This window comes from Zalophus californianus, chromosome 16 (genome assembly GCF_009762305.2).
Source record: "Zalophus californianus isolate mZalCal1 chromosome 16, mZalCal1.pri.v2, whole genome shotgun sequence".
Taxonomy (NCBI): domain Eukaryota; kingdom Metazoa; phylum Chordata; class Mammalia; order Carnivora; family Otariidae; genus Zalophus; species Zalophus californianus.
The window spans coordinates 12,255,661-12,282,840 of NC_045610.1; the positions used below are offsets into that span (position 1 = coordinate 12,255,661).

At 56.9% G+C, this 27,180-nt stretch overlaps 1 protein-coding gene across 13 annotated transcripts in view; it reads left to right on the forward strand.

The window, feature by feature from the left end:
- PEMT (phosphatidylethanolamine N-methyltransferase) overlaps nucleotides 1-27,180 on the forward strand; it is an 88,275-nt gene that overhangs the window by 59,406 nt on the left and 1,689 nt on the right. For 12 of the 13 annotated variants that reach the window (XR_003515380.2, XM_027568273.2, XM_027568280.2 and 9 more), the window contains 3 exons: nucleotides 11,328-11,443; nucleotides 22,594-22,739; nucleotides 25,434-25,545. Coding sequence is in view for 12 of the 13 variants with exons in the window: in XM_027568273.2 (XP_027424074.1) it covers nucleotides 11,328-11,443; nucleotides 22,594-22,739; nucleotides 25,434-25,545 (374 nt within the window). In the remaining variant the exon portion in view is untranslated. The remainder of the gene's footprint in view (nucleotides 1-11,327; nucleotides 11,444-22,593; nucleotides 22,740-25,433; nucleotides 25,546-27,180) is intronic. The other variant, XM_027568279.2, reaches the window with a different exon arrangement.

Here is a 27,180-nt window from a genome sequence, read left to right on the forward strand (position 1 = left end):
TCCATCTTGGCTGGAAATTGAAAGGACAGCCCATGTTTAATACTCAGTCCATGTTCATTTGTCCCTGATGGTCGCAAAAGTATCTTTTTACAATTGGTGTGTTTGAATCGGGATCCAGATAAGAGATACGTTGCATGTGGTTGCATTCTTAAGTCCCTTTTAATCAGAGTAGTGTCCCATCCCTTCATTCCATGCCATTTATGTATTCAAGAAACTGAGTCATTTGTCCAGTGGAATTTTCTGGGTTTGGGTGATTATATATTTGTGATACTTTTTAACATATTCCTCTGTTCTGGTATATTTCCTGTAAACTGATAGATACAGAGAATGTTCATAGAATGTGCTGCATGTTCAGTTGAAATACATGAACTTGCCAATATTTGAGTATTTGCCCTAAGTGGCAGTTTCCTGCTGTTGAACCTCGTGCTTCCTGTTGCATCACTTCAGGAAGCCCCACTTTGAGTGACAGAAATTGGCCACTGGATTCCGGAGTTCAGCCTGACCCTCCATTGTCAAGTTCCCCACCTGTTCCCTGCTGGTTTTGGTCACTGATGCATGTGGCCTAGATCTGTATCTCATTTAGGAGTTGCGAAATGGTGATGTTTTCATTCTATCACTCTTCTTCCATATATCAGCTGTGATTCTTCTGTAAGTAGGAACTTTTCCTCGTTAGTGATTTGGTAACTCTGAGATACAGTTCATTTAGCAATGGCAGGATGAATGCTTAATTTTTCCCCTTTTAAAAACCAATTTTCAGAATACGGTGTCAGTATCCCAGCAACCTCCAAAGAGATTGATGATTTGTGTGTGTATATGTATGCTGTTTGTGTGTATGTGCATATATTTGACGTATTTCAATGTGTTGTCATTGCTTTTGTTGCTCAGCACCTGTTTTTAGCCAGCTGGGGACACTTGAAGTTTTCGTCACTATTCTGACATTTCCACATGCATCTTTGACAGCTTCTGTTCCCAGATTCAATGTCTTGTATGTTTCCTATTCTAGACCTGGAATTGGCCTTTGAACCAAGTAGCTCTGGAGACTTTTAGTTGAAAGTGACACTTAAGAGATCACGATCTGGTTGCTAGAGGTGCTCATTGCAACTGGAGAGGCCTCTTTTGTGGATCAGGCTAGGAAAAATGAATTTTTTAGAAAGAAAGAAATCATAAGTTCATACTGATATTTCCATTCTGAAAGTTCTTCTTTCACTTTATTATATTTATTTATTTTTTACATTTTTTTTTTTTTTTTAGAGGGGAGGCAGGGTGGGGCAGAGGGCGAGGGAGAGAGAATCTTAAGAAGACTCCGCACCCAGCTCAGAGCCCAATGTGGGGCTTCATCTCACAACCCTGAGGTCATGATCTGAGCCGAAATCAAGAGTCAGATGCTTAACTGACTGAGCCACCCAGGCACTCCAGTTTTTGCTTAACTTTAAAGATTTTATTTTTGTATCTCTTCTCTTATATGGGAAGTGTGGCTTCTAAATACATTAACGTACTTTATATATAGTCAAAATAACAATACCGGCATTATTACTAACAATATGCTTGCAGTTATTGTATTACTAACAATATGGGATGCAGTTTAGATCTAATTTCTTTCTAGGTTTGCTTTTTTGTTTTTTTGTTTTTGTTTTTTTTATCCTCAGGTTATATTATTGCATGAGGGAGGATTGGTCAAAATACTATGTTTAAAATTACTTGAAAACAATTTCATATATGGTTAAGTTCCTTTATTTGGTTTTTGGGTTTTTAGTGATTTTTAGTGTTTTTATAAAACAGTAAATGGTCTCACAGTCAACATTATCAAACAAAAGACATTCATAAATGTCTGGCATCTTTTCCCCCCTGCTGCTCCAGCCCTCACCTACAGATACTAGTTTTTATTAGTCTTTGGTCTCTCCTTCTGTTATTTCTTTCGTTTTTGAAAACATAAGCAGGTGTCGGTGCCCCCCTTTTTTACATAATAGGTAGGGCGCGTGTTCTCTTGCACTTGCCTTTTTTCACTTAATGGCATATTCTGGAGCTCATACCATAGCAGTACCACAGTTTTTTTCCCCTGTCCCCTGCTGATGGAGGCTGTGGTGGGTGCCCAGGTTAAAGGATATCATAGGTGGTGCTGAAGCCACAGTGTGAACCCAGAGCCTGTGTCCCTGACATCTCCTGGGACTCATTCCCTATGGCTCTTTCTCCTGCCCTGCATCTGGAAACAGTGAGAGCATGGCCTGCCCCCCATCTCCTCTTCCTGCTCTATTGCAGTTGGCCATTGCAGATGGGGGCAGGTGGGCTCAAGGCAGCCGAAGAAGCAGGAATGCCAAGTGCAGGCAGGAGACTCTCTGTGCACCATGGCCCCCTCGGGTGTGACGTGAGGTCATGCTGCTGGGCTGGAATCTTGCAGGTTGCCTGGGGGTGGGCGGCTGGTGTCAGGTGAACAACAGGCTTTGTGCCCCAGCTCCCAAAGTATGACTTGGGGACCCTCTCCCAGGCAATCAAGTCCAGAGGTGAATTCACTGCAAGCGGGACATCTTGGATGTACCTTGAAATTGATTTATTCACTGGACAAGCTGGTAGGAAGTGTCCAGTGAGCAGGTAATGACGGAGTGAGGTTGTGGGCAGCACTGAAGGGGCATGGAGCTGTGGAAGCCATTGGACACGGCCCTGTGCGGCTGGCTGGTTCTGTGTCATGAAAGGGTGGCTGGCCCAGCCTCAGGGCGCCAGGGGCTGAGAGGGCACTCTGGGCGGATCAGGACAGGTCTCACAAAGGAGCCGGGGCCATATGCACCCGAAGGACAGGGCAGAGCTGGGTGTCAGGGAAGGGCAGGTGGGAGCCAGCCTGCATACTTGCTCGGTGGCCCAGGGCTCTCTGGGGGAGGCAGTCTGGCTGGCTGAGCAGAGACATACACCTTGCCTTCCTCCAGGGCCTTTGGACCCCTCCCTTCTTCATGGAAGCCCAGTCAGTGGCTTCCTGCTCCTCTTGGCTCCTCCAAGCCCTTACTCACTTCTAAATGGAACCACCTGGGTGGGCCCCACTGAGTCTCCCTGTAGGGCGGGCAGAAGCAGAGGAGAGAAGTTCAGAGAAGGTACTCACTGGTTCTGTTGAGTTGGAGGCCTCTGAGCTTTCGTACGTTCATTCGAACATTCACTCATTCATGAAGCCCAGTGTTCTCTGAGATCGTCTTTCTTTGCTGGACACAAAGCTAGGTACACATAGAGGGAGATGCCATGTGAAGGGTGAAGCCAGGCCCAGAATCCATCAATGAGTGTGTGACAGGAGTTCAGAGGAGTGGAAAGGTTCTGGTTGTGGCTGGGATGATCTCGGACATAGGGGGGTGAGTAGTGGGTAGAATCAGTGGGGGGTGCTGGTGGGGCCCAGTTGCAGGCAAGACGAGCTTGAGGTACCAGCAAGAAGGCAGAGAGGTAACAGAGGCACCTGGGTGTGTCTGGGTGGGGAAGTGGACCATGTAATCTAAATGAAAGGAGAAAGGGGCTATATTGGTGGCTCTCATTGTGGAGCCTGTGAACCCCTTGGAAAAACTCATGGAAACTCTGGCTCCTTCTCAGCAAAAGTTAAAAAGGCATTTGCTGTATCATTTGCTTCAGCTTTGGGATGTTGCCTGAGCCCTGAAGTGTGCCTCTGGTCCCCAGGTGGAGAGGCCTAGACTAGATGCTGGGGCCTGACTCTGGCTATCGGAGACCCCCGTGGCTGCAGTCGGGCTCTGATGGGTTTCACTAGTGAAGCATGCAGAGAGCGAGACGGGGAGCCTCACTGAGCACTGACAGCTTGCCAGGGCAGAGAGGGACTGCCAGGTGAGTGGGCCTGGTGCCCAGTGTGACACAGGGTCTGTACATCTTCTCCCAGGGACGCTGGTCCACAACAGACTTTCTCCATCTGCGTTGCCTGGGCCTTCTCTATGCCTTTCAACTCCAACCCACTTGTCTACACCAAAACGAAAACAAACAGCATTGCTACCATCTGAAAGTTTGCCACACTCTAGGCGTGAGCTCTGAGCATTTTGTGTGCATGAACTCACTTCATCCTTACAGCAGTGCTATGAGATAGTGTTTACTAGCTCCATTTTACAGGTCAGGAAACTGAGGCAGAGAGAGGCACGTGAGCTGCCCTAGCTCGAGTTTGAACCCAGAACCCGATGCTCTTCACCAGCGTACCATCGTGCTGGCCACCAGGGTGGGTACCCAACAGTTAGTCGTTTAGTGAACGTGAAAGAGCCTCTGTCTCATTTCAAATGGGGTATTTCAAAAATCCACCCTTGGTGACCCTCTTTCTGAGGACATGGAGGAAATTTGAGAGACAAAGAGGAGTGTGTGTCCAGAAAAGGTCCTCATCAAGTTGGAGAGATGGCTCTTGAGGCCCCTGCCTGGACTCTGGTAGTCTCCTCCCCCACGGCCTTTGCTTTTGTCTTGCGGACACCCGGAGGGAGGGGGCTGGTGCTGGTGCTTTCAGTGACTGAGGCATCCTGGGCTTTAATTACTGTTATTAAATTACACATTTTACATGAGAACAAGCACCACTGTTATGAATGATTTTGTATGGTTTTCTCCCCATTTTCTTTTCAAAACATTCTCCTGTCTGACACAATATCTGGCCTATAGTAGATCCCCCAGGAAATGTTGGATGAATAGGTAGGTGGTTGGGTGAATGGGTGAACGAGTGGATAGATGGGGTGGAGAGGTGGGTGGATGGGTGGGTGGGTGGATGCATAGGTGGTTGGATGTGTGGCTGGTGGGTGAATGGGTGGATGAGCAGGTGGGTGGATGATGGGTAGGTGGATGGATGGATGGGTGGGTGGTGGATGGGTGGATGGTGGGTAGGTGGTTGGATGTGTGGATAGGTGGGTAGATTGAGCGGAAAGATATTTCTCATAGCCTTCCAGAGCCGAAGACTTTTCCGTGGTCTATCTGAAAAGACATCCCAGATATCCATCTCTCTATCACTTATGGCCACAGCCACATGCCTCCCATTTTCTCAGTTGCTGTCACCCACACTCACTGTGTTCCTAGTGAGCTACTCAGACAGTCACTAGGTGCTTGGCAAGTCCTGGCTCTCCCTGGTTCTAACAGGTGCCGCCGGCTTGCCAGCATCCCTGAGTAAGGATCTCCCAAGGACACCCTTATTCTTCTCCGGCCCTGGGCTGAGCACATCACGTAGATATCATATAATCTCACAACTCTCTGTGCTAGGTGTTACTCGTATTTCAAGCAGAGGAAGTGGCTCAAGGGCACATAGTCTGTAAAGACTAGGGGCCAGGATTCAAGCCTGGGCCTGTGGAGCCCATGGCTGTCAGGCCTGCTGAGCCTGGCAACGACCTTGATGGTTTCCACACAGGCGTTCCAGGTCGAGAGTCACCGACGTTACTAGTTACACCTTCCCGCCTCTGGTCCCTGGGCCTTAAGCCCAGCAGGACTTGGGTCTGAGTGGCAGGGACATGCTGCTGTGTGATGCTGTGGCTGTTTTGGGGACTTGCTGAAGGCACATTTCTCCTTCCCTGTGGACGCCGACGAGGCTTCCCTTTGCAGCTAGTGGGGCCGTCCAGCTCAGGGGCCCACGGTGTTCGGGGCTTACATGCTGGAGGCCTGGAGTTTGAAGCACTGCGGTGTGCCCGCTGGAGGCTATGTGAGCAGTCCTGACCTGCCCCTGGTGTAACTCTGCTCACACACACGCCCTGGCTGTCGGGAGCCCTCAGCTCACATGCATGCAGCCTGCTATCACGGGGACCCCTGCCACTGCCCCTTCTGCCAGGAGGCGGGCTCTGTAGCCGTGGGCTGCCAGGCAGGGTGGCGGGCCCACTGTGGCCTCATTGTCCAGATCCCCCCTCACACTGGATGCCAGGGTTTGGTTTTTAAAGATTTTATTCATTTATTTGACAGAGAGAGAGACAGCGAGAGAGGGAACACAAGCAGGGGGAGTGGGAGAGGGAGAAGCGGGCTTCCCGCTGAGCAGGGAGCCCGATGCGGGGCTCGATCCCAGGACCCGGGGATCATGACCCGAGCCGAAGGCAGACGCTTAACGACCGAGCCACCCAGGCGCCCCTGGATGCCAGGGTTTTAATGTGAAAACTCTCAGTGTTGAATTGTTGGGTCAGATATTTTTCAAGGGCCGTGAGTTTGACCAAAGCACTGCTTGGGCTCCCAGTTATGACCTCTGTCTGAGCAAAAGGGTGCAGTCCCAAGGGGAACCGAGAATAGAGCTCTGGAAAGTGCCAGAAAGAAGCGTACACCCTGTTGGGAGCTGTGGGTGCTTCCCTCTGGGGACAGACTGTGGAGCCACCTCCTTTAGGGTCAGACCCAGCACCTTCAGCATGATCAAGCGGGACCCAGAAGTAAAGAAGATGCAGAGCCTGCTCTGGGCACCAGGGACCCAAGGGAGAGACATTCTCCTCCACCCAGACAAGGCTGTAGGGCCGGCACGTTTTTGTCCCTATCAGCCCTGGTCTTACCCCCATACCGGGATGTGGAAAAGGGCTTTACTGCCTTAGTTTTCGGATTTTTACAGCCGAGTCAGCTGAGGTGGAACACAATGAAGTCATGTGCCTCCAGATGTACCGCTGGCTGCTGGTGGGTCAGGGATTGTGAATTGTGCCCCTGGGTCCCTGGATGCCCATCTATGCCTGCTCCACCAGCCGCCAGCCTGTCTCCTTTGCCCGAGCACAGAGCCTATGGGAGAGATTTGCAAAAAAAAAAAAAAAAAAAAGAAAGAAAAAAAAGAAAAAGAAAGAAAGAGAAGAAAATGAATCAGCGTTATGGAAGAAGAGACCTCCCCGTTACAGAGCTGAGCTGGGTGACCCTTGCTTGGCCACGGGTATGGGAGAGGCATGGTTGCCACATGTGGCAAACACAAATACGGAGCCCCGGTTCAGTGTGGGTTTGATGCAGATTGCAACATTTGGGACCACTTATACTAAAATGTATTTGTTATTGATGTGAAATTCAGGTTTACCTTGGGGGGGGGGCCCTGGATTTATGGGGCGGCCTCGGGGGGAGCGGAAGTCGGGCATGCGGTAGGGGAGGGCTGGGAATGCCCATCTCCATCTTGGGGATTCTGGGAATCTAGAAGGCGAGCAAAGCCAGGAGTGGCGACAGTGGGCTGTTTGGTCATTCTGCCTCCCACGCCTATGCCCGTACAGCCCGCGGGACAGTCACCTGCGTCATCCCACAGCTCGGCCCCTGGCGTCTAGCCCCCTGCGGGTGAGCTCTGCGGCCCGCTTCCGGCCCCTTAATTGGATGAAGTGTGCAGCTGGGCGCCTGAGGAAGGGGAGTTGGGGCTGCCTGGCAGGGAGGAAAATTAACCTTGGACTCAGCAAGGCCATTGGCTGCTGATTTATTGATTGCCTTGAAATAACAGCCCAATCTAATACAGGCTGACCGAAAGTCAGATAGATAGCAGTTACTCATAGGATTCCTTGTTTCCTCTTTCCCACACGGCCCATTCCCGGGCTCTGCCACCTTTTGTTATGAGATTACTCAGAAAGTACATTTGTCACCTCCCCCCCCCCGCCCCACCGTTCTCCAGGTGAAGGGACAGGGGTGTGGGGGGCCAGCTGGGAGGTCGGGGGTGGCAGAGTGGTCCCCAAAGGGCTGGAGCATGGGCCCCCTTCCTGGCCACCCAGGAGTGCACTGTGGCTACAGAAGTGGCGTGTCGGCTCTGGGCTGGGGTCTGCTGTGTATCCTTGGACACATCGGTCAGCCCCATGGACACAGGGCACAGGCCCCTCCTTTAGAGGGATGGGCTCAGGACTCCGGGGTGTCGCGTGTGGAGAGTCTGCCAGGGTACATGGCATTGGCAGCCATTCTGGCCCTAGAGCTCAGGTACAACAAGGATTGGATTTAAAAATCAGCTTTCTCGAGGTAAAGTGTACATACACTATAACGCACACATTTCAAGTGTACAGTTTGAGTGGCGACCAAGGTGTCTGCCCGTGTAGCCAACGCTCTGATCAAGGTATAGAGCATTTCCTTCCCACAACGTCCTCCCATGCTCCCCTCCTATTCAGCTCCCCTCCCTGCTACAGCCCCCAGCCCCTGCCCTGGCAGGCAGCCGATGCGCTGACCTCTGTCACTCTAGTGGGTTCTGCCCCGGCTAGAACTTCATGTAAATGGAATGAGGCGGAAGGCGCTCTTTTGCATCGGGCTCCTTTTGCTCAGCTATGGTCCATGACAGTTGTTCTGCAGGGTGGGACACATTTTGTCTCTGCGTCCCGGACGGTGGGGGGCGGGCTTCTGAGAGGCAGAGCCGTCCTCAGGAGCACCGAATGCTACCTGCTCTCACATCCACCTCGTTGGACAGCTGGACAAACAGCTCCAGAGAGAGAGAAAAACTGGCCTCCTCAAGCGTGGCGCATACACCGGGCAGGCCCGGGTCCAGCGTCTAGTGCTCTCAGTGACCCCCCCTCTATGCTTCCTGGACCGGGCCTGCTGGGACGGTCCCAAGCCCCTCGGGTGGAAGTAGGTGACACCTTATGTCCTTTCTAACCGATTTCAATGTCCTTTTGAAAGCATTATCCCATCAGCTGGGAGGGAAAAAAAATCAGTCGTCTTTAAAGCTCTATCTTAAAATCACCTACAAGGAACCAGGTGTGCTAAAGAGAGCTTATTTGAAAAACAACCGGCTCATTGGAAGGGTGGAGAGAGGGGCCTTCCCTGGACAGGGAGCACTGGATCTGGAGCCCAAAGTTCATCTTTCTCCTCCTCTTGCTGGCTGTGTGACCCCACCAGTCATTCTGAAAAGACTTGTGTTTACCCCTTCGTCTGGACCCCTTGGTCGACTGCTTTGGAGGGTGACCGTGGCTTCCCTGGGGACCTCTAGTGCAGGCCACACAATCTGACTACCCCAGACACCCTCCTGATTTAGGATCAGGCACACAGATGGAAAATCTACTCCATGTCTTATCTTGGTAGACTCTGAGGTCCCCGAGGGCAAGCCTGCTGGTTTACTGACTTTTTGAGCCTCCTACACACGTTAGTTGGTGGAGTTGGCTTGGCTGAATCCTACAAGCAAACAACATGGTTCAGCTACATAAAAAGCTTTTGTGCAGGGAGGGACATTAGAAAGAAAGTGAAGGCTATCCACAGAATGGGAGAAAATATTTGTGAATCAGATATCTGATAAAGATCTAGCATCTAGAATATGTAAAGAACTCGTACAGCTCATTAACAAAAAGATAATCAACCTAATAAAAAGAATGGCAAAGGATTCAAACAGACTCTTCTCCAAAGAAGACATACAAATGGACAGTAGGTGCGTGAAAAGATGTTTCATGTCACCCATTAGTTTGTGGGGACTCCAAATGAGGTGACTTGCCACATGTCATCCACTAGAATGGCTACAGTTTTGTTTTGTTTTTAATGGAAAATTCCAAGTGTTGGCGAGCATGTGGAGAAATCGGAACCACTTACACACTGCTGGCTGGCGTGAAAAACGGTGCAGCCACTGTGGAGAACGGTCTGGAAGTTCCTCAATAAGTTAAAAATGGATTTACCCTATGAGCCAGTAATTCCACTCCTGGATATACACCGAAGAGAAGTGAAAACCCATGTCCACACAGATTTAGACACGGGTGTTCATAGCAGTGTGATCCATAGTAGCCAAAGGACAGAAATAACCCGAATGTCCATCACCTGCCGAATGGGAAAATAAAATGGTCTCTGCACACGATGGGATATCGTTCGGTCATAAAATCACATGCGACAACGTGGATGAACCTCAAAAATATTATGCTAAGTGAAAGAAGCCAGCGATAGAAGGTCACAAGGTTCTGTTTGTACCCCTTCTGGAAGAGGGCAGTCCATAGACAGGGAAAGTAGATTAGAGGTTGCCAGGGGCTGGAGAGGGGAAGGCGGAGTGACAGCTAATGGGTACAGGGTTCCGGTGGGGGGTGATGGAAGTGTTCTGGAATTAGACCCTGCTGATGGTTGCGCAACGCAAAAACACTTTGACTTTTATCCCTAAACGTTTTTCGAAAATCTCGAATTGGCCTGGCCATGAGAAGCGTGCAGTCTGTGGCCCTGCCTCCCACCAGGCCACCTGCAGGCCACTGGGTGGAGCATTCGGAGCCCCTTGAATGCTCAACCCTCCCTTTCTGAGTGAGGCCTGAGCTTCCCACGGGGTCAGCAGAGGCCACCTGCCTGGAGCCGGACAAAGGACTTGTTTACCTTCCGGGAGAATTGAGCAGTGGGTCGTATCAATCGCAGATCTGCAATTGAGGGGAAGGCCCAGGAACCACCGCACTCACTCACCTCCTTCCCGTAAACTCCAGCCTGTACCCTCTACCACCCAGGGAATCTGGGCACAGGCACGGGAGCCGCCTCCTCCAGGGAGAGAGTCAGAGAGTCGATGGCCTTGAGCCAAATCACAGGTGGACCTGGAGCTGCCAGTCACTCTGTCACTGCTGAAGTGCTGGGAAGCGCAGGTTCGCTGGGCAAGTGGAGATGGGCAGCAGGTAGACTAATGGCTGGGGCCGGAGTGGAGATACTGGCCCCAGTGGCCCCCGGGACTTCGTCGTCCTGCCGTAATTCCAGGACCATAGAAGGCCGGTTGGGGCCTTGGAGACCCTCCGTATATTACACACAGACACATACATTCATGTTCAGGGCCCAGGTGGGTGTCCTGCTCACATGACCAGAGGGCGGCCACTTTGACTCCCAGCTGCCTCCCCTCCAGCACGCCCGGCTGTGTATTTGCCTTTTTGCACCGCCCCCCAGCCTCCGCCAGCAGGTGCAGCGGAACCCCAGCATGGCGGTCGTGCGCGTCAGGAAGCTGGGCTGGTGGAGACAAACAGAGCCGTCTGTTCACTATGCTCCGCTGTGAGCTGTTGAAGGTTGAAAGTCTAGATATGATTGGGGTGAAAAACGGAAATAAGGATTCTGTGGCTAAAATTAAAAACTTGGAAGTCTGTGCCTGGGCAGCAGGGGGGTGCTGGGGAAGCAGGGGTGAGGGTGCGGGTTGCCCCCTTCTTGGCCTCCCCCCTCCCCCGGGAGTAAGAGCGCCCTGCAGGCGGGATGTAGGCCCTGGGTCTGTGCTCTCCCCTTGGCAGCCCGTCTTCTCCAGCAGCTTCTCCTCCTCTGCCTCCTCGGGGTCCGGCGTGGCCGCTGGGGACACTTCCGGCGGGACGTGCTTCCAGAAGGACCTCGCGGTCCACGCAGACAGGACTAGAGGTGCGGAAATCCCTGCGGGGCTGGACCGAGATCCACACACAGCTGCTCCGTCTGACTCTCCCTGCCTGGAATGGGGACCTGCCCCCCCACTTCCACGTCGCCCCTGGATTCTCCCCAGCGAACATCTTATGTTGCCTTATTCTCTCTTCCGTGCTGTTTAGGTTGCGAGATGGGAACAGAAAACCCGAAAGCTGAGCAGGGCCTTCCGATCCCCCTACCTGGCCTGCTACTCCCTGGGCGCTGTCATTTTGCTCCTGAACGTTCTGCGCTCCCACTGGTAAGCACCCCCCGGGCTGCCTGGCCGGATCAAGTCTGTGTTCATCGTAGGCATCCGCGGTGTCCGAAGGGGTGGCCGCTGTTGCCAGTATTAGGTGGTCCAGCAAGACGCGGGGAGCCCTGGGTCTGCACCCAGGGAAGTCTGCTCTCCGAGGCTTCATGCCATGGCGAGTCACCCTTCCCTCTCTGGGCCATCAGACTCCTGTTGGCAGGGGAATCCTCGTGGCCCCAGGAGGGGGACTGTGCCTCGTGCTCGGGGTCCAGGCGTGGAGGAGCGGGGTGGACAAGGCCAGCTGGTCCCCAGGCTCAAGTGTGTAGACAAAACTGCTGCGGGAGTGCCCTCCGGGAAGGGCCGGAACAGGAGACAGGTGACGCTTGGGGCCTGGGCCTCACCCAGGCTTGGGCTGGTGCCAGCAAGCTGCTCAGCTCAACTCTGGACTTGACATGTTGTTACCTTCCTGCCGTCCAAGAAAGCGGAGAGAGCAGGCGAACTCCTAGATGATGAAGTGCCGCGCTTGGGCCAGCGGCGCGCACTCGTGCTCAGACGGGAGGCGCAGTGCCCTGCAGGCTGTGTGGCCCAGCCTGGCCTGGCCGTCCCTGAGCCTCGGGTCCTACCTCGGTTCTGTGGGCGGCTCGCTAGCTCGTGGACTGAGCATGGCTCACGCGGTGCTTTAGAAAACAGACGAGGCCCAGGAGAGTCCCCATCCCTGACTTGTCACGACGGATGAGGCGCTCTGGTGGCCCCGGCCCCCACCTGGGAGTGGTCATCGGGGAGCCAGGTGGCAGCTGGTCTCCATGTTCCCCTGTGGGCCCTGGGGTGGGCGGGTGAGGGCTGTGCTGGGTGCTCCGTCCCTCGCACGTGGGAAGCGGCCTCTGTCGATGCCAAGGGCAGGGGCGTGCATGTTGCCTGGGCCTTCGCACTCTCACCCCGCGAGAGCCAGGGCCCCGGCCTTCCGTCTCTGTGCCCGGGACATCTTTGCCCCACACCCCTGCGGGCTTGGCCTTCCCGGGAGTGAGGAGAGGGAGTGTGGCCAGGAGGGGCCCCGCCAAGGCCAGCCCCCCCCATGGACATTGCTTCTTGGCCTTTCAGGCGGCCTGCCTGTTGTCTCCTTACAGTGACAGGCCCAGCCGTGTCAGGCGGCTCTGGGTCACCTCCTCCCAGGCCCCTGGCAGGGCCCCTGCCCGGACTCTCTCTCTCTCTCTCTCTCTCGCCTCACCTCTGGCCGGGTCTGGCCTCTCCTCCCACGTTAGCCGTCGGCGTCCGCGGCACCTCCCAGAGCCCCCCTGACCGCACGGTGGGTGCAGAAGCCCCAGGGTGACCCCCCCACCCCCCACCCCGCTCCAGCCCAGCTCCCGCAGAGCCCCGAGGCCGTTCGTTGGTACAATGTAAGACCCACGTGACAGTGAGCCCCAGGAGGGTCAGGCTTTGCCTCTCCTGTGAGCCAGTCGATCACCAGGGCCAAATGCAGACATCAGTGAACACTCGGGCTAAATGCAGAGAGGACGGCGGTGGCTGCCCTGGATGCTGGGGGCGAGAGGGGCTGGCCCACACAGGCCTGTGCCTGTCCTGCCCACCGAGGCCCGCCGGGCCCGCCGTGGCCTCCCAGCCTCAGGGTCCTCAGCTGCTCAGCAGAAAAAGCCCCTCCTGGCAGGGCCGGCACAGGGGGGCTCTCGGCGCCGCCCTCCCGCCCTGGGCCTGGTCTGCCCCCACCCCTGGGACCTCGGTTCCCCGTTTCTTGGTGTCTCCTGGGAGGCTATCTGCACTTCAGCCCCGTACACACTTCCGTCCCTTTTGTGAGCAGGGCACGGGGCGGGGCTCTCTTAGCAGAACTGGGCGGAGGCCATCTCCGAGCAGGGGACCTGGGTCCGTCCCAGTCTTGTCACGTGTGCGACTCACGTGTGCGACTCACGTGTGCATGCACCGCTCTCGTCTCCTTTTGTTTCTGGACCCTGCCACTCTTGGCCCTGACCAAAGGGCTCCTATGAAGTGGGGAGGCTGCCTCCTTCCCTTGCTCACGCACCCCAGTGATCCTTCGGTGTCCCCAGCCTGGCGGGGCCCGGGCTGGACGGGGGTGGCCTGTGGGGTCAGGCCCCCCCTGCGATCTGGTAGGAAAGAAGGCGCCGCGGGCCTCTCAGAGCCGGGACAGTGAGTTCACGGACCAGGTCGGGTTTTCAGCTTGTAGGGCGCTACTCTGCCCTCCCGAGCGAACCGCCCTCACCGTGCGGCTGAGAGAAACCATCCCCTCGGGCTCCCGCGTGGAGGGGTGCCGAAGCTGAGGGAAGGGACAGGGAGGCACAAGGGTGTGGAGGAAGGGACCCTCCTGGCAGCCAGGCCCTTCGTGGCTGCTCTGGCTAAGAGGCCCACATCCCGGCTTGGCTGCTGGGCACCTTTGGGCCCCCTGTGCTGCGCACTAGCCTTCCAACCCCAACCCGTGGGGTCCCTCCCTCAATGACTCTGAAAACTCAGCTGGCCCGGAGACCCCGCCGGCCTCCTTCCCTCTTCCCCAGCCCCCGCCCTGGCCTGCAGCCCAGCCCTGTTAGCTCCCTTCCAGCTCAACGGATTCTTTTCCCTTTGTTTTCTTCCCTAAGGAGCCTGTGCCCACACGGCCTGCAGACACTCTCCCCCTGTGGAGTGAATGAATGAATGAATGAATGAATGAATGAATTCCTTACCCTTTCTGTTCTGTCTCCCAGCTGGGTGTTGAACTCCTCACGGGTTGGCAAACTGTACCCCCAAGGCCCAACGCTGCTAGCCACCTGCCTTTTTATGTCTCATGAGCTACGCTAGAATCTCGTATAAGTGGAATTACACGGTCTTTGTTCTTTTGCGTCTGGCTTATTTCATTTAGCATAATGTTGTCAGGGCTCATCCCTGTTGGAGCGCGTGTCAGAACTTGCTTCATAATGCTAAGTGAAGTAAGCTAGACAGAAGGACTAATCCTGTATGATGCCACTTATATGTGGGATCTAAAAAAAATCCAACTAATAGAAACAGAGAGTAGATTTGTGGTTGCCAGGGCCTGCGGGTGGGGGGGGCGGGGGGTGGTGCGGGAAACAGGGAGATGTTGGTCCAAGGGCACAAACTTCCAGTTAGAAGGTGAATAAGTTCTGGGGAATCTAATGCACAGCTTGGGGATAGTTAATCCTGTCTTGTATACTTGAAAGTTGCTGAGAGAGGAGAGCTTAGAATTTCTCACCACACGCACACACACACACGTTGAGTGTGTGAGGTGATGCACGCTAGCCAACCTTATTGTAATCATTTTATAATATATACGTACATCAAGTCATCACCGTGTATGCCTTAAACTCACCCAGAGTTCTACGTCAATTATATCTCTATAAAATGGGTAAAAAATAAAAGCACTTTGAATTTTTTTTTGTAAAGCTTGTCCTTCTGTAATTCTGCATGTAACTGGGGAACTGCCGTACTGTTTCCCACAGCCACTGTACCATTTTACCTTCCCACCCAGTGCCCGCAACCTCCTGTTTCTCCACATCCTTGCCAGGGCCTGCTGTTACTATTTTTTTTTTTTTTTTGGAGGGTGTGGGGGGTGCAGAGTGAGAAGGAGAGAGAGAATCCCAAGCCGGCTCCACGCTCAGCGCGGAGCTCGATGAGGGGCTCCATCCCACGGCCCTGAGTTCATGACCTGAGCCGAAATCAAGAGTCAGACCCTCAACCGACTGAGCCACCCAGGCTCATGTTATTATTTTTTGATAATGGCCATCCTCAAGGGTGTGAACTGTTTTGATTTGCGTTCCCCTGAGCACTTTTTTTCATGTGCTTATTGGCCATCTATCTTCCTTTGAGAAATGTCTATTCAAGTCCTTTGCTCATTTTTCATCAGGTTGTTTGTCATCGTTGAGTTGTGCAAATGGTTACGTTTTTAAATGGTTCTGTGAGCCTCTACATGATACCCCGGGTTTTGCCTCTCAGCCTTCAAAGCTGAAAATATTTATTTTCTGGCCTTTGGAGAAATAGTTTGTCAACCCCTGGGCTAGTCGGTGACTGAGGTCCCTTCTAGCTCATCTAGAAGCATAATTTTATGATCTTTCATATCGGGTGTCAGCAAACTTTTTCTGTAAGGGCCAGATAGCATTTCTGACTGTGAGGGCCACGTAATCTCTGTTGTGACTCCCAGAGACAGCACGTCAGTGTGTAAAGAAATGCGCGTGCCTGAGTTCCAATGAAACGGAATTTACTAGAACAGTCGGCAGGGCCAGATTTGGCCACAGGCTGTGGTTTGCCGGCCCCTAGGCTCCATGAAAGGAAAGTCGTCCCATGGCTGCCTTTGGATATCCAGGTCCCCCTGGTGGATGCCGTCCGGGACCCTGGGAGGGAGTGTGAGTCAGAGCAGCCTGGGGAAGGGGCAGGTGCCCCGGGCAGCCTCAGCTCTGCTCCCGACGGGCGGTCCTGGAGCAGGTGACTTGGGCTCTCTTGGTCTCCTGCCTGAAATGGAGCAGGGGTCCCTGGTCCTCTCCAGAAGGGGTCGTCCATCCTCAACTGACCAGCTCCTCACCGAGTGTGTGGCCATGCAGGGGATCCCGGGCTGAGCAGACGTGGCCCTGCCTCGGGCGACATTTTATAGCAACCTGGATGGGGCAGTGACGTGGTCACACCTCCATGCTCCCCTGGGGGACCAGTAGCAAGTGGGTAAAAGAGGGGCCCCTCTGCCTGGATTAGGCACTTCTCCTGCACAGGATGCCGGCAAGAGGCAAAACGCCAGAGGGCCCCGAGTCCCTGGTTCCCTGACAGGGGAGCTCCCTGGTTCACTCTTGTATCCGGGGCCTGGGGAGAGCTGGGAAGGAGACCCGCATGCCCAGCTTCTTATAGGTGATAGCTCCTCAGCTCGTCCTCCTCCCCGGCTTGCCGCTCTTGGTGTTGTCCTGGCCCGGTGTCTGCCTTCCGGCCCATGACTTTTCTCCTGGTGGGACCAGCCACCCCAGGAAGTTTCTGGGACGAGAGGGAAGATGCTCACAGGCAGGACTGCTTTCTCTGCTCACCTTTCGGATCAGCAGGCACTCCCCCCGCCTTCTCCCACTTGTCCATCCCTCTGCCGCAGGGAGTGATGGCGGGTGGGTGGGGCTTCTAGAAGGGCTTGTGAGAATCCCGGCAAGACCAATCAATTTTGCCAGACTAGCTGGCAAGACCTACTGCCTGTAGCCTTCTGCCTCCTCCCCCCGCCTCATATTTTCCCCGGTCCTTTCTCATACATGCCTTCATTTGATTCCTAGAGGTGTGTTTTCTTTTTCTTTTGTGGTAAAATATACATAACAGGAAATTCACCATTTAGCCATTTCTCTGAAATGGGTCAGTGACATTTAGAACGCTTGTAAGCAGCCCCTTGTGTCTAATTCCAGAACTTTTCTACCCCAGAGGAAAACCCTGTATCCATTAAGCACATGCTGCCCCCGCCCCCGTCCCCGGGCACTGGAAAATCCGAATTTGCTTTCTGTCCCTCTGGATTTGCCTGGTCTGGACATTTCCAGTGTGTCTGTTCTCTCTCTCTGTAAGCCACAACCTCCATGGCGGTGGGGGGGCAGCAGTTGGGGTGGTGGGCGGAGAACGCACACGTGCCCGTGCAGACAATTGAATGGAGCGCAGATCACGTGCCTGTTCAAGCCCTGGGCAGGGGTGTCAGGAGAGCGCTGGGCAGCAGGTCTGCCAGGCATGAAGCCAGGGGCCCACGGTCGCGGCCGGTACAAAGGGGCAGGGGCAGGGCCAGGCATCCGTGTCAGCTGGTCTGCACCAGCCAGGCAACCAGAGGTGGTCTGGGGGCTGCCGACAGGATGCGTAGCCTCCTTTTCTAGAGGCCATCAGCACACACCTGTTTGCTCTGGCTGTGGAGCATGGACAGGGAGGTATGAGGGGTCCCGGGCGGGGGGGGGACATCTGTTGAAGCCCCCTCCCTGATTGCTGCATCCGCTGCAAAGCCAGTCTCCTGGGGTGGGGGTGGGGGAGCCTGGTGGCCTGGAGCCAGCAACGGCACAGCATGGACAGCCAGGCAGAGCCCCGGCCCCCCCCATCTTTCCGTGGGGGGGAGATCGGCCTCAGGACACATGTACGGAGATGCACAGGGCACTGGGGAGCCTCTGCTGTATTGGTCAGTGACTCAGTGGAGCTGTGTTCCAGCGCACTGCAGCAGTGCCCGGGGTCGTGTGGAAACGGGGGGCATGCAGGTATGGGGGCGGGCACACAGGGGCAGGTAGCCTCCACGCACAGGCTGGGGTACACCTTCAGCAGAAACGGGGCTGTGGCCGCAGCAAGGGGGGCAAATCTTCTGCCCCTCCGGGTACTAGTTGCCTGGGCGCAGGCGCCCTCCGTGCGTGGACCCGCCCCATGGCTGGGGCATCCGCACATGTGGCTCTCTGTCCCGGTGGCATCTGTGTGCCAGTCATTGCTGTATCCAGGGCCCCGCGGGGACTGTCACAGGATGAGGTCAGGACAGGCCTTGATGGCCCAGTGGCCGCACCAAGGAGCCAGCAAACCAGGCGGATCACTGCCGAGGAGGGCTGTCGGAAGGGGCGGTGAGAGCCCGGCCCGAAAACAGGGTGGGGGTGGGCTCCCCCAGGCTCGAGGAATGTGGGAGGCCTCTGATCCTCGTTTGCTGTAGGCCCTTCGCTCCTAGTGTCTGCAGCGCTCCGAGGCATGTGGCTCAGCGTGGGGCTCGGCTTCCAGGCCAGCAGGAGAAAGGCTCTCTGACTTCTCTCTGACCTCCAGACCCTCTTTGGAAGGTTCCTCCAGTCCATCCCCACCTGGCCACCGTAAATCTCCTTTTCAATGAGCTGTAATTACATCTGGAAATGCCCTCACCTGTGTTTGCAGGGCAGCCCACACCCAGGGGGAGGGATTCTGCGGACCTGGGCTCTGGAGCCCCACGGAGGGCTGCCTGCCCCATGGTGGGAGGGAGTTCCAGGCGGAGGGAGCAGGAAGCACGGGTGGGGTCAGCCTTAACTCTGCAGGTCCTGCGGGCATGGGGGCTTTGCCTTGGGGAAGGGACGGACCCTCTCTCGGGCTGTGATGGGTTTTGGAAACACTTCGAAAAGGTGATGCGTTCATTCAGTGTACAGCATCCTAACCCTAAATTCTCATTAGGTGACGATTTTGTAGGGGGTTACATAGGTGAATATTTTTGTTTTCCGTTTTAGGACATATAGGTGTATTTTAACGTGGATTAGGAAAAAATAAGTCAGCCCACTGGAGGCCCCATAGTTTTGCCTCGTTGGGTTGAACCATGAGGCATGAGCTAACCTAAGCCTGAGAGGTAGAATCAAGTGAGTTGCTGCTCAGGTTCGCCTGGACAACCTGGTAAGGACGCCCTTGAAGGACTGAGGTTTGTCAGTGCCGGTCCGTTGCAGACAGACACGGGAACAGGCCTGTCGTGGGGCTGTGGGCGCCACGCGTGGCCGAGCCGGGTGCCTGGCGTGTGGCTGTCACATCCTCCCCTTCCCTTCACCCTGGGTTCCCGGATTTCAGGGGAGCAGAGCGCAGACAGCCTCAAGTCACACTGGTGACCGAAAGCTCAATCCCAGTTTTAAAAATAGAACTTGAGACAAATGGATGAGTCTCTCCACGCCCACCCCCAGTGCGGAATATTTCCAAAGGAAATTGCCTCCTATTACTTCATTCTATTACAGAGAGCGTGTCTCATAGAGCCACTCATCCCTCCATTAATTTTCCGTGGGGAATGGACTGTGCCTTCCTGGCTTTAATGGAGGAGCTAGAACACCACAGATCACCTGATTGGGGCCGGGCCCTGCCATTCCAGGAACCCTGACGCCTGTGGGGCCAGACGGTGCACAGGGCGTTGGAACAGAACCCCCGGGAAGGGCATGGCCTGCCTTCTCTGCTGACCCCAGACAGCAGCCCCATCGGGCTTTGTGGCCAGTGGGAAAGTGCTTCCCCTCGGCCCCTCCCTTCCTCTCCTCCCATTGGCGAAGGAATAGAAAAGGAGCCACAGGTGGATGGAGGCCCGGGTCGAGTCTGGGGCCGTCCCCCACACTTCAGGGCTTTCTCCTCGCCATCAGTGGCCCTAGATCTGCCTTTTCTTAGGATTCTCCATCTGCTTCCAACCAGATGGCTTTCACTGCAAGGCTGTTCCCCAGGGAAGCTACTTCCGGCACGCCAGAGGTCAGAGCGAGACCTTTCCCATTTTCATCTGCCGCCATGCCGTGTGCACTCAGGGTCAGGCGACTTGAGTGCTTCTTGGATGATGCGAGAGAATCCTGGCAGAGGAGCGTGCCACTCAGGCCGGCTTCTCTGGGACCCTGGATCTGGTCCCATCGGGGCTGTGGCTGGGCTCGGCGCCCCAGCCCTGGGCGCTGGACGCTCTCCCGCTCTGCGCCCCCGCAGCAGTGACTTCCCACTCAGCGTGCACGCGCGTGTGCACACACGCACACACGCACACACGTTTGGGGGCCAAACGACCCCAGGGCGAGGGCTCTGCTGCAGGCTACTTGCACCCCGGGCTCCTGTGCTGGGCTCTGTCCCCAGCCTCTGCCGGGGCTGTGCCTCTTTCTGGAATTCTCTCCCTGCGCAGCCCCTTCTCCTGGGGAACGTCTTCATCAGATCGCAGCTTAAGCCTGGCCGTGGCCTTCTGGGCCCCCTGTCCCGTGTGGTCATCGTGTGGCCCGTGGTGTCACCCTGCCTGCACACCTCTGTCCTTCCCGCTGTGCGCAAGCCCCACAGGCAGAGCCGGACGTGTTTCGTGCTTACCGGAGTGGGCACAGCCATTGGCCACGGCTCTGCACAGGGCCACGTGGGGTTACTGTCACTGTCACACAGAGGCAGAAACCAAGGCTCCGGGCACCCATGTCTGTCTGAACATTGATGCTGCTCTTCTGCCAGGAGCCCTTTCAGTGGGCCGCCATGAGGGGCCCCCCAGAGCACTCGAGGCAGATGGGTATGCTGTGCTGGCCAGAGGCTGCCCACCGTGCCTCATTTCCCTAGATTTGGGGGCCAGGGGTCAGCCCAGGCAGGGAGGAGCAGGTGCCAGGGCTATGTTGAGGGAGGTAGAGCCCAAGAGCCAGGCAGGGGGCGGGTACCCCAGTGCACAAGAGCACAGAGGCCTGAGCATCACCTCCGCCCACCCCCCCATACGCATTCTTTCTCTGCTGGGTGGTCCCTCGTGCCGCGGTTGCCAAGGAGCCAGGGGCCCGCAGGTGAGCCCCGCTCTGGGTGGGGCAGCCGGCCTTGCCAGGGCCTGCACCCTACTACAGACAGTAGAGGTGGGGAGGGTGCCCCGGCCGAGTGCTGAAGCTGCCTGCTCTGGGGCCTGAGCTGCTGGGTCAGCACGGTTGAAGGTGTGCCTGGGTCACAGGGCTGCCCCATGCGTGAGGGCCGGTGGTTAACCAGAAAGTCAGGTGAGGGCATAGAGGGGTGGGGCATGGGTGTGCGTGTGGGCAGGTACAACGGCAGGGTGTGCATGACCCTGAGCCCATCCCAGCAGCTCAGCCTGGATCTGCAGGGTGGCCCTGAGCCCGGGCCGCAGGAAAGCTGAAGGAGGTCAGTGGTGGGTGGAGAGCTGGGGGTGTGGGCAGCATGACCGGTGGCTGGGTGTACCTTGACATATGTGCCGCTCCTGGACAGGTCACCATGCTGGCCTCTGCCCACAGGCCGAGGGTAAGGCAGTGGATGGGGGGGTGCTGCTTTTCCTGCAGTTGATGAATATGTACTATAACCCATCCTGACTGGTGTGTGCCAGATACCCGGGAGATACCTGAGGAAAGGAGAAGCAGCCTCTGTTCTCCTAGAGCTAAAAGTAGTTGGAGAAGAACATTCTGGGGAGGTGGTTTTTAGCTTAACATTAGGATAGCTTTACAACAATTTGAATTTGCCAGTGGAATGAATGAGTGAGGATGGTGAATTTGTTCTGCTTGAAAGAGCCTTGCGAATAGAGGTACTTTGTGATGGATGGATGGATACATGGGTGGATGGACGGATGGAAGGACGGATGGAGGGTAGACTCATGGATGGGTAGGTGGATGGATAGAGGCTAGACAGACAGATGGCTGAGTGGGTGGGTAGGTAGACAGTGAGCTGCCCTGCTAAGACGTACCTGGTACAGAGTGAGTGCAAGCACTTGTCCTGTACGAGACAGCAGAGCTCCATGTCTCTTCTGAGTGTTACAATCGTGGGGAAATGGGAAGTGTAGGTTAGTGGTACACACATGCACTTGCTCCCACACACATCCTTTCCTTTGAGCGTGTCCCTCCCAGCAGTACCAGCTCTCCACTAGCGAGGCAGAGCCCGAACATGCTCCTGTGCGTTACCACGAGCCCAGCCACTCTGCCCCGCCAGCAGCATGCCTTCCCGTCTTCAGTAGCCACCCGGAGAACCTGAACCTCCAAACCCACGAGCATGCTCACCCTGCTTTTGTCACTTGCTGGTTGACAAGGCCTTCGATGGCTAGGCCCCAAAAGGAGCTTGCTGGGGCCATTTGGGAGGTTGGGGAAGACATAGGGAGCCTCTGTGGGGCCACCTAGGATGTGGCCAGCCCAGCGCAGGGACTATGGAGGCCGTGGAAGGGGCGAGCATGCCCCAGGCTTCCAGGGGGCACTGCATCTGCCAGGGGCCTGGAATGCCACCAGCACGTGCAGCATATGCCAAGTGCAGGGGCACACGGGCGCAGCCAGGGGCACGCATCTGTTCCTTTTGGAGCCACATTTTCCTGTGAAGTCTCGGTTGCTAACTGGACAGGAATCAGAGTTTGCAAACTGGTGGCCCCCTGGGCTGGATCTGGCTCACGGCCACGCGGAGTCTAACGTGGTTGTCCTTCTTGCCTATTTGTAATCATTAGGGGATTTTAAATACAAGTCCTGATGTCTGGCTTCTCGAAAACCAAAAACGTTAGCAGGGCCCAGGCCCCTCTCGCGGTCACTTCCCTGGTGGCAGTGGGGGGGGTGCTGGCACTGCAGGGCAGCCCCCCTTGGGCAGGGCCGTGCCCTCCAGGTCCCCTGCACCCCACCGGCAGCCGACTTTGCTCGTTGGCATCACCTGCCTGGCCCCAGCAGACACTGAGTTTGAGACCCCTGGACGGGCTGTTCTGGGGTCCCCCGGGGGACAGAGGGTGGGAAGGGGGAGGGTAGGGCAGCCCCTGTCCATGGCAATGATCATCTGACCTCCCGCCTGCCCCCCCCCCCCCCCCCCAGCTTCACACAGGCCATGCTGAGCCAGCCCAAGATGGAGAGCCTGGATAACCCCACGGCCTACCGCATGGGCCTCGCGCTCCTGGGAGTGGGCAGCACGTTTGTGCTCTCCAGCTTCTTTGCACTGGGCTTCACCGGGACCTTCCTAGGTAAGACCTCAAGGGCTGGGGGCCATGAGCAGATGCACTCTGGGTCCAGGCGGGAGCAGGCGCTGCCTGCCTGCCGTGCCATCTGCGACATCTTCGTGGGGAGCACTGGGGGACCCGGCTGGCTCGTTGCTCTGCCCCTAAGTCTGAGGCTCTGGGCACTTTCGTCCTCCAGGCCTCTGCCTGTCCGTGGTTAGCCTGGGAAGCCTGGGAGGTCCTAACTGTGTCTCATCCAGCTGGTTGGCTGCCGGGCCAGGTGGGATTGCCATTTGCTGCCCTTGGGCCGCAAGCCAGGGCTGGTGCGGGGCTGGTGCGGGGCTGGTGCGGGTCTGGATCGGGTGGGGGCGTGGGGGGACGATGCTGTCCCTGCTCTGCGTTCCCCACTGCCTATGGCTCAGGGGCTTTTGGGCGCAGGTCCTCATGACATCAGCAACTTCTAGCAACTAGGAAGCCCAAGAAGGAGCGCAGCTGGGGGAGGCTACAAGAGCAAGGCAGTCTTGGGGACAGGGACAGAACGGAGGAGGCAGCCCACAGAAGGAGCCCAGCAGGCAGGTTATGTGGGAGGTGCCCACGTCTCTGATGGGCTGGATCAGGGGCTCCCGCTCTCAGCCCCCAGCCAGCTTCGCAGACCTGGCCTCAGTTTCCTCCAGCGCCCAGGGCAGTCTCTGGGGCCCTCCCCATCTGCCTGGGGGCCTCTCTGTCCACAGTCGCTTGGGGCCTGGGGTACTGCAGGCTGCAGAGGGGAGCCAGGAGCTCAGAAGGCGCTGTGTTCACAGGCAGAGGACACGCGTGGGAGCAGCGCGTGCAGGGGGGCCTGAGCTGCGCCCGTCACCCACCTGCAGCAGCGGGGCCCCCAGGCGGCTTATGCCTCGTGCTCAGGCCGGAGCTTTAGGATGCCCAAGGCTCAGAGAGGGGCAGCGGGCGGGAAGGTGGGAAGAGACGTTGGGAGCTCCTGGGTCTGCCAGGTGGGAGCAGGGCACTGGGGTGGGCCCGGGAGCAAAGAGCAAGCTCCAGGGCAGGATGGTGGGCAGGTGGGCCGGTGTGCTGGGGGCCGGTCCGGCCAGGGCTGGAGGTCCGGTGGGGGCCACATCACACATGTCCCTGAAGAACATGCAGGGGCCTGAGGCCTCACTCCTGGGGAGGTGCGGGCCATAGGAGGGCTTGGAAAGATGTCCCAGCAACGAGGAGGTTGCACTAGTGGGGTCGTGAGGGAGGGGCGGGGATGAGGGCGGATCAGGTGTCTGTCGCGCAGAGCCGGGGGCCCAGGGACACAGAGGGAGGAGGGGCACTGTCCTGTCCTCCTCGGGTCCTCTGAAGACCAGGGTGAGTAGCCCAGCAGCCCTCAGGCGCGGCATAGATGTGGGCAGAGAACTGGGAAGGGGCCGCTGTGGGAGGTCAGGGCCATGGCGGGGAGCCAGTCAGGGTGGGCAGCTGGTGGGAAGAAACCAGAAAAATCCCAGGCACCACAGCCTAGCACCCCGCAGGAGAAGTGGCTGACAAAGGCCGCGGGGCTCTGGATGTAGGGCACGGCGGCCGCGCCCCTCCTGTGAGTCAGCCCCAAAGTGGGTTTCTGTGCCATCCGCCTCCAGGCCCACAGCCCCTTTCCTGCCTCCTGGGAAGAAAGCCTTCCGCAGCACCCCCAGCGGCTCCTGTACCCTCCGCACCCTTTGTCCCCAGACAACGGACTCCTCCCGCCCATGGCTGCCCTACTTCTGCCTCGGATGAAGCTCTGAGGCATTTCTGGGGAGAGGAGGCTGGGAGGATGCACCGGTGCCCTTCAGTGAGCAGCATGGAGCCCGTGGCCATGCGGGCCGCCTGGGGGCCCGTGCCACATTTCAGAGGGCTGGATGACGGGCCTGTCTGAGGTCGGCCGTCTCAACAGTCACACTCTCCACTGTGACCAGCTGCTCGGGGCTGGTCGCGGGGCCGGGGCTGTAATCCCAGGGCTGACCTCTTGGGTGGTGGGCGGTCCAGGGTGGAGGAGCAGAACAGGCGCCCTCGTTTCCCCCCAGGGGTTGGCAGGGGGAGGTGCTCACCCAGGCCACATGTTGGGTGAGAAGGAAGGATCTGGGGGCAGAAATAGTGGGGAGCAGACAGGCCTGCTTTCTTTCTTTTTTTTTTTTTTTTTTTTAAGATTTTATTTATTTGACAGAGAGAGACACAGCGAGAGAGGGAACACAAGCAGGGGGAGTGGGAGAGGGAGAAGCAGGCTTCCCGCGGAGCAGGGAGCCCGATGTGGGGCTCGATCCCAGGACGCTGGGATCATGACCTGAGCCAAAGGCAGATGCTTAACGACTGAGCCACGCAGGCGCGCCAACAGGCCTGCTTCCAATAGTGGAAGGGTCTCTTTCAGGAGGTGACGTGAGCTAAGGGAGAAACGCCAAAGGAGGAAAGCTGCTGGCTGGAGGGAAAGCAGGGACAAACGTCCTGAGCAGAGGGAACAGCATGTGCAAAGGCAGAGGAGAGGAGCAGATGGTGGGTGGGAAGGCCCTCTGAGGCGTCTGCATGCCTATGGCTTGAGTGGGCCCAGCGCCTGGCGTGTCCCTTGACGTGGTAAAACCAGCTCCGTGGCCGGCCTGGAGCCTCCTGGACGGCAGATCTCGTGGTTCTCCCCCGGCCCCCACCCACCGGGGGGCCTCCCTTAGGAACCGTTTGGCCAGGCTGTGAGCCTCCGGTCCTCTCTCTCCTCGTCCACAGGCGATTACTTTGGGATCCTCAAGGAGGCAAGGGTGACCACATTCCCATTCAACGTCCTGGACAACCCCATGTACTGGGGCAGCACGGCCAATTACCTGGGCTGGGCCGTCATGTGAGTATTGGGCCTGTCCCTTGGGCTGCCGCCTGGGGAGGCGAGGGCAGCCTTCTGTCATCTGCGGGGCCGAGGCGTTCCTGGGGACTTTGTTCTCTGGGGAGACAAGGCACATCCTAGAACAGGGTGTTAGCGAACTTCCTCTTGAAGGGCCGGAGAGGCGAGGCTCACAGGCTGCAGGCGGAGGTCTGCAGCTCCCGAGCAGCCGTGAGACAGTGGGTAAAGGAGAGGCTGTGGCCAGAGCTGGCACCGCATCATTCATGGACGCAGAAATTTGAATTTCATATACTTTGCATGTGTCATGTCATACTCTATTCTTTTTTTTTTTTTTTTTTTAAACCACTTAAAAATGTAAAAACCATTCTTGGCCTACAGACCGTAAGCTGCCAGTCATATACTAGAACGCGAGGGCTGGTAGGCCCCCAGCGCCTCTAGGGCTCACACTGTCCAGAGACCTCGGGCGAGGAGCCGGCCTCGGGAACGCTGTGGGCTCTGGGGTTCAAGCCATGCGCCCCTCCAGAGCACTTCCTGTTTGTCCATTTTGCATGTTAGGGCTCCTTCCATCGGAAGTTTTTCTGTAGGAAGTGTTCTGCTTTTATTGAATACTTGAAACCACGTGCCTAGGGTGTTACAGGTGCTCCCAGACTCCAGGAAGGTTATAGGACATAAAGGAATGAATCTCTAATGGTGGAATGTCAGGAACGAGCTGTTTCGGAAACCCCCACCTTTTGAGGCAGCCCAGGTCGGACCACTGGGCTTTGAGGGCAAGGAGCTAGAGGGGGATCTGTGGGTCTGGCCGGGCCCTCTCCCCCGCCCAAGTCCCACTTGCAGACCAGACAGTCCCCTCGCCTGGACTTGGGCAGTGGGATCCCAGGGGGAAGGTTCCATGCCCCGAGATTGACCCACTCCACAGAGCATCTCCCAGGGCCCACCCTGCAGCTTCTGGATTCTTCCTGCTGAACTCCTTTCCCCACCCCTGCCAGCACACCCATTGTTCTCTCTCATTCCCACCCCCATTTGGTCTTCCCAAACCCAACTGGAGTGTCCCCTCCTCCAGGAAGCCCTCCCTGACCCTTGGCTCCCCATCCCCCATACACAGGTGCCTCCTCTGTGCTCAGAGTGAGATGTCACCTCCGCCTCGGAGCTGTCAGGCCATGGCTTGCAGGAACATGAGACCCTAGGGAGGCCTGGGCTCCCAGAGGCCCCCTAAGGAGGCCATCAGCCACATGGTGATGAGAGAGGGCCTCCTCTGTGGCTCAGGACGCGGCCCGGCGCTGAGAGCTTATTAGAGATGGGCCGTTACCTGGGCTGCAAGACGCTGTCTTCCACCAGGGGCCCTGCGGATGGGGCTTCCCGGAGCAACCGGGTGTGCTGGAGCCCTGGCGGGCCTGGGCAGCAGGATTCCTGGGGGCACGAGGCACCGGGGCCTCCTGCTCCATCCAGGTCTCACCTTCCCAGCTCCCCAGCCCCAGTGGGACACCCCGTCCCCCAGGGTGCGCAGCCGGTTCCCTAGGACCAGCCCTGACGCCACCTCGGGCTCAGGGCCAGGCATGTGGGTCTCCCCATCCGCAGGAGATGATCCTTTCCACACCGGGTTGTTAGCATGTCAAGGGCAGGAGTGGGATAGCCCTTGGA